General features: G+C 36.2%; 1 protein-coding gene across 1 annotated transcript; it reads left to right on the forward strand.

Annotated features, from left to right (window-relative positions):
- Nucleotides 1–248: 248 nt before the first annotated feature.
- On the forward strand, nt 249–4,691 carry ntpcr (nucleoside-triphosphatase, cancer-related). Its single transcript, XM_052572788.1, has 5 exons — nt 249–392; nt 1,299–1,461; nt 1,533–1,629; nt 2,012–2,212; nt 4,108–4,691. The coding sequence occupies exons 1-5, from the start codon at nt 359–361 to the stop codon at nt 4,174–4,176; spliced, it is 564 nt and encodes a 187-aa protein (XP_052428748.1). The 5' UTR covers nt 249–358; the 3' UTR covers nt 4,177–4,691.
- The last annotated feature ends 2,368 nt before the right edge of the window (nt 4,692–7,059 follow it).

Genomic DNA, 7,059 nt, shown 5'->3' on the forward strand with positions numbered 1-7,059 from the left:
AAACTACAATATTGTTTAAAATCCTTTATGAAAAGAACTAACTAATAAACTCCATTTCCCAGTAACCCACATTATAAGATTGTAAGTCTAGGAGCTCATTTAATACCACACAAGCCAGAAAACAGAGTCTACGGTCGGTGTTGCCTGTGGAAAAAGAAGACAAGCACCTCAGTGCATGCAAAATGTCCTAATTTATAAACTTTTGAATCCTGCGCACAGGCGCGTGACTTCCTTTGCGCTTGCGTCATATTTTGTTGCCGGAAGTTATGTAGCAGTGAGTGTCCACACGCCAAATAACGTATCAAGTGTACATGTGTGGGATCCAGACCTGAAATAAAGCAGCAGGAATCATCTGTAAATGATGAAGCACGTGTTCCTGACTGGCGTTCCCGGTAAAATGAAACATACATTTAGATATTTTAATTATAAGCGTCATACTATTTTAGTCAATGTCATAAAACTAGAGAGATAAGCACGTAAAGTGCTGACAGTGTCGTGTAAACATGACTAAAGACGCGAAAAGCGGAGGGAACAGATAAACCGATTCAATTGAGCGAGTAATTTACGTTGGAACCGATTCGTTTGATTCAAACGCATGACTTCGATCAATCAGGAGCGTGAATCTTTTTTCAGATTTTTATTTGTATTATTGTTATTATTATTAATATTTTAATCAAACAGCATACGAAACATAATACCATTAAGACAGGGCAATAATAATAAATAAATAAAAGATAAATAAAAGCAAGAAGAAAAAAATCCCTGAAGAAAATTAACCATGGTTTTATTGTGGTAAAAATGTAGTAACCATGTTTTCTGTTGTTGTTGTTGTTGTTGTTGTTTAACCTCAATTTTAAAAACCATGGTTTATCTATGGTTAGTGTAGCAAAACCTTGGTTTATTTGTGGTTACTTACCACGGTTTAACTATAATAACCTTGTTTTTTTCCACCTTAAGAAGACATGTAGGATGAATATAGAGATGCTGTTTTCACTGCTATGGAATTTTAACAGAACTTTGGATAGTTTCCATGTACTTGTCTGGAACTTGTGATATTAACTCAAAATTGCAAGAGAAAATAAGTCAAAATCGTTAGATATGTAGGAAAATCCATTAATTTATGACAAGAGTGTATGACAAAATTTAGGTTTGGATCATGCACTTTTAAGTCTATGTTCAAAAATGTGAGTGGCAGTTAACAGGTTAATTCATCAGTTAAGCCATCATGTAGTGAGATCATTTATAGCCACCCTTTCATGCTGACATGAAGTATCCTCAGCGTGTGTTTTGTGTGCTAGGTGTGGGTAAGAGCACTCTGGTGAAGAAAGTGTGTGACGCCGTGGTCTCGGCCGGGGTTTCTGTCAGTGGTTTCTACACAGAGGAGGTCCGAGAGCGAGGCCGGAGAGTGGGCTTTGATGTGGTCACACTCACAGGGGACAGAGGACAGCTGTCCAGGCTCAGGTATCTATCTCTCCATCGGTCAGCGGCTGCTCAGAGTCAGTCACTAACACACTCTTCTGTGTTTGATCCAGCGCTCAGGCCGCCGCAGGTGGACGTGAACTCAGGGTCGGTCAGTACGTGGTCGATCTTCAGTCGTTTGAGAGCCTCGCTCTCCCTCTTTTCAGAGACGTACGTATTGATTTGATTTAATTTCAGTTAACTTTTATTTGAATGTGTAGCCTTTTTCCATTAGTTTTTTTTTTAGGTCTATAGCTTTATTGTTTATTCATTAAGTGTATTAGTCTACTGTCTAATAGATAACAAATAGATAAACTGTGTTTTTCTTTTTTCTTTTTGAGTATACAAATCTGATCGGTTTAATTTATAAATGTAATGTAATGTAATATATATATATATGCATACACATTTAATTTAAATTATTTTAAGTAATAGATGTTATTAGTTTCTGTTTTTTATGTTTATATATATATTAATTATTTTTTATTTTAGCTTTTGTTTTAGTTATGTTAGTACATCAAGTTAAACTAAATGAAATTTGATTATGGAACAGATGCGGGAGGGAAGCAAGAGGCTGTTTGTCATCGATGAGATCGGAAAGATGGAGTTGTTCAGCCAAGCGTTTATCCGTGCGGTGAGACAGACGCTGGACGCCTCCAGCTGCTCCATCCTGGGCACCATCCCTGTTCCTAAAGGAAAACCTCTGGCGCTGGTGGAGGAGGTGCGCAGCCGACAGGACGTCAAGATATTTATGGTAAAAACATGTTTTACATCACTCAAGATTTCCAAGCAAACCTCCTTCTCACCTTCCAGTTGCATGCAACACTCACACACACACACACACACACACACACACACACACACACACACACATACTGCAGATCATTCACCAGATGCTACAGAAATACACTCTTCTTGTCCTTTATCTATTTTAAAGAGTTTATATTGACCCTATGATACACTCCAAAAAAAGATAGGCCTAAATTTAAGATTTATGTATTTGAATTGCATATAAAATTTCCATGCTTTTGGATTACACCGTTTTAACATTAACTAATAAACTTAACGTGGTGCAACACCAGTCAGAATTTGATCATCAACTAACTGAACATTGCTTGTTCCACAGCTAGCCGTATCTTAACAATATTCATACTTTTGAACAGAATAAATGCAATCGTAATGGTGTAATTAAGTAATAGTGTTTTTTTTTAAAGGGTCTTTCCAAAGTGCCAGGCTAGGAAATAAAACACACAATTTCTATAATGAACTGAATTCGTTTTAAATACACTAACGGATTGATTTACTTTTTGCTAAATGTTGTTTACTTTTTTCTTTTACTTTTTTACAATAAAGTGCTGATTATAAACAACTGGAATAAATGCATTTTGAAAATGATTATTTAAATAAAATCAAGATGCAAATAGAGAAACTTTTTTTTTTGAGTACACAAATCTGATCACTTTCATTTATGCATGACCGACACATTACATATTTTCACTTTTTTTCATAGTTTGGCTGGTCCTGCGACTTATAGTCATGTGCGACTTATTAATCAAAATTAATTTGACATGAACCGAGAGAAATGAACCAAGAGAAAACATTACCGTCTCCAGGCGCCAGAGGGCGCTCTATGCTCCTGTAGTCTACACTGAAGACATAGAGCGCCCTCTGGCGGCTGTAGACGGTAATGTTTTCTATTGGTTCTTAGTTCTAAATAAATGCGACTTATAGTCCAGTGCGACTTATATATGTTTTTTTCCTCATCATTACGCATTTTTGGACTGTTGCGACTTATACTCAGGTGCGACTTATAGTCCGAAAAATATGGTACATGTCACTCAGGTTTATTAAAATTGTGCAATTCAGAATGGATGGAAACTCTACATGCAATTCAAATTCATAATTCTTTAATTTAGACCTAAATGCTTTTATAAATCAGAAGTGCATATTTCCCCAAAAGATATCAGATGCACGCTGGCCTTCCACACGGATGAAATTGGATGTATGGCTTCATTTGAGTGTTTATCTGTGAGTCAAACAGGACATGTGTCTAGATAAGCATAAGATGAATCCAGACATATGGAAACATTCAGTGTGTGGTTTACATGTGCACTGCTCATATGATAAATGATAACAGATTCCTCTACATTGCTTATTGTGGGTCTGTATTGAATCTGAGTCCACATCAACAGAATTCAAACTCGCGTTAAATTCTGTGCAATCCAGCACTTAATCAGTGTTGATCAGAACTGCAAGAGATTTGACTGAAATGTAAACAATACTATTTTATAATGCTGTCAGCTTTATTTTTATTCTGTTTTGAAGAAAAGTTGTCTTTTTTTTAAATTTGCACTGGCAAAGTTTGTGCCAATATAGTTTAGATTTTTCAATACAGATTTGTCTAGTTATTGGTCTACTACAACTTGCAGTTTGTGAGTTCAAGCCATATAAAATGCTGTTTAAAGTTCTTATTCAGTACGAGAAATCTTGGAAGATTATTGGTCAGAACCTCAGCTGAGAACTCTCTGAAATGGATGTTTAATGAACAAATCGGCCATTATTTCACTATTGCTCATTTGATCTATTTTATTTATTTTTCAAAAGTGTCAAATTCCAGTTAAGTCATGCTGTCTGTCTGTCCTCCAACAGATCACGAAGGAAAACAGAGACGTGGTCTTCGACGACATTGTCTCAGCTGTACAAGAGTGCCTGAAGTAAACGAGGAGGAGCATGTGTTCAGGATAATTGTGATTTTTGTTTGCCGTCGAGCCGTGTTCATACGTGTGTGATGCATGCGTGTGATTAAGCATGTTCTCTTCAGCACATCTCGTAATGGACGGAGCCGTGTGTGAGATGAACATAGGTGATGTCAGCCCTTAAATGTTTTCAGTGGGACAGGACGCGACCTTTCCTCATGAGCTTCACATTAGACAGGAAAATAAATTCATGTTTGAGAGGACGACACTGTCAGGCTTCCAGGTGTTTTATTTATTTTTACCATATATATGTATATGGAAACATGTTCCTGAATATGTTTAAAACATGTAATACTATATGTTTCACTTTGATATAATAAATGCATATTAAGTTATATATGTCATTATTTACTGAAAACTTGAATGCATAAAAACGTACATTTTGTCTTTTACTTTCACAAAGTTAAAAAAGTTTCTTTGTTTGTTTTTTCTGTCTGTTTAAAGGGGCAAAATAAAATGTTGTCATCATGTTCCAAACCTGTATTAGTTTCTTCTTTTAAACACAAAAGATGGTATTTTGTGACATGTTGCTGACCAAACAGTTGCCGGTACCCATTGACTTCTATAGTATATTCTTCCATAAGTTAATGGCTACCAGCAACTGTTTTAAAATTAGATATGTTTACAACAATATAGTGAGTAAATGATGTAATTTAAGTTTTTAATATGCAAAAAAGAATTGTTTTTAATGCATGCAATATTGTTTATAACAAATTGCTAAATATAAGTCGTTCATGTCGTCGCAGATGGTCAGTGCAATGCTACGAACCCAACCACAACAACTGCTTTTAAAACGTCTGATCCCATTTCATTTTTAAAACTAGAATTGTATTTATTTCATTTGTATGTAATTTTTTATAGATTTAGGCATAAAGGCTTGGAACTATATAGTGAGTAAATACTAGAATTCAAAAGCATTTAAAACATTCTTTACAAAAAACTGATATGAGTACATTTAATTTTATTACACAATGCAAAAAAATAAAAAATAAAATTAAGTTCTCAGTTGACTGATGCAATAAATCCAACCACTGCAGCTGTTTGCACTTTATAGTGTCTGATCTCACATTAACATTTGAAGAACTACATTGAAAAATAAAAATGTATGCAGAGCCAGTAAAATCTATAGTGTTATTGAGCAACATTCACAATGAGGATTATGCTCTTTTGTGAAATCAAATTGAAAATTAATCTCCCTTCAATTGCATTTGCATTAATTAGTGAGATTGTGAGAAACTGTGAGAAACTGCAATATTTGTGTGGGAAATATCGTTGCACATCAAAACAAGTTCATAATGTCTCTGAATCTCAGTGTGTGTGTTTGTGCCAGGTCATTCGAAGGTGAAGGGGATTGTGGGTAGAGCTGGTGAGGGTCACCCTGCTGCTGTTTTCATAAAGGCTGTGCCAATCGCCCGCAGTGGCGGCACAGATGGATTACATAAGAGCGCTGATGGGGCCGTGCCAGCTCCTGTCCCATATCTCACCCACTGCGACAGAGATCACTGACCCTACATGCATTTGTCTTCTGAGATCCATACCCTTAACTAGCCTCATGTCGTCTTGATTAACCAACCAATGCATGACATGTGCCTTGGGGAATCATTTTAACCATGAATAAAGAAACATATTTCACATGAAAGGACGTTTAGAAACTCCCTAATAGAGACGATATATTTACACTTTACAATGTTTTAGAGTTGCAAAAGAGGCCGCACAAAATAAAAATAAAAATTCCAAAAGTTTCCCAAAAATCAGTGTTGTGGGAGGATTAGCATGTAGTTAGGGAGTTCTGTATTGTTGCTAGGTTAATTTAGTTGCTATGTAGTCCAAATATACAGAACTACCAAATTTTGATTTCGACATATAATCATTGCTGTTAATATTGTTCATCGTCTGTATGATTACGTCATTAACTGAATTTTACAGTACATTACATGTACACGAGCTACTACTAAATATACTGAACAAAAATATAAATGCAATACTTTTGTTTTTAACCCCATTTTTCATGAGCTGCATGGACTCAAATATCTAAGACTTTTTCTATGTACACAAAAGGCCTATTTTTCTTAAATGTTGTTCACAAATCTGTCTAAATCTGTGTTAGCGAGCACTTTTGCCGATATAATTCATCCACCTCACAGGTGTGGCATATCAAGATGCTGATTAGACAGAATGATTATTGCACAGGTGTGCCTTAGACTGGCCACGATAAAAGGCCACTTTAAAATATGCATTATACAGATTTTCCTCCCCTGTATAATTGTCTGGGAGGTGATTGCTTAAAGGGTGGGTGAAATGCTATTTCATGCATACTGAGTTTTTTACACTGTTAAAGAGTTGGATTCCCATGCTAAACATGGACAAAGTTTCAAAAATTAAGTTGTACGTTTGAAGGAGTATTTATTAAAATACTCCTTCCGGTTTGCCACAAGTTTCGGAAAGTTTTTTTCGAGTATGGCTCTGTGTGACGTTAGATGGAGCAGAATTTCCTTATATGGGTCCTGAGGCACTTCTGCCGTAAGAGCGCGCGCTCCCGTATAGCAGAGCACTGAGAGCACAACAGACTTCACTGATCAGAGCGAGAGCGTCGCCAAATGTCACAAAAGAAGTGTGTTTTTGGTTGCCAGGGCAAGACAACCCTGCACAGATTACCAAAAGAGAAACAGCGTTAAGGGACCAGTGGATGGAGTTTATTTTTACAGAGCATCAACGGAGTTGTGCAAGTGTTTGTGTTTGTTCCCTGCATTTGGAAGATGCTTGTTTTACAAACAAGGCCCAGTTTGACGCCGGATTTGCACATTGTTTATTTCTTAAGGATAATGCAGTCCCAACAAAAAAGGGT

This window comes from Carassius gibelio, chromosome B13 (genome assembly GCF_023724105.1).
Source record: "Carassius gibelio isolate Cgi1373 ecotype wild population from Czech Republic chromosome B13, carGib1.2-hapl.c, whole genome shotgun sequence".
NCBI lineage: Eukaryota > Metazoa > Chordata > Actinopteri > Cypriniformes > Cyprinidae > Carassius > Carassius gibelio.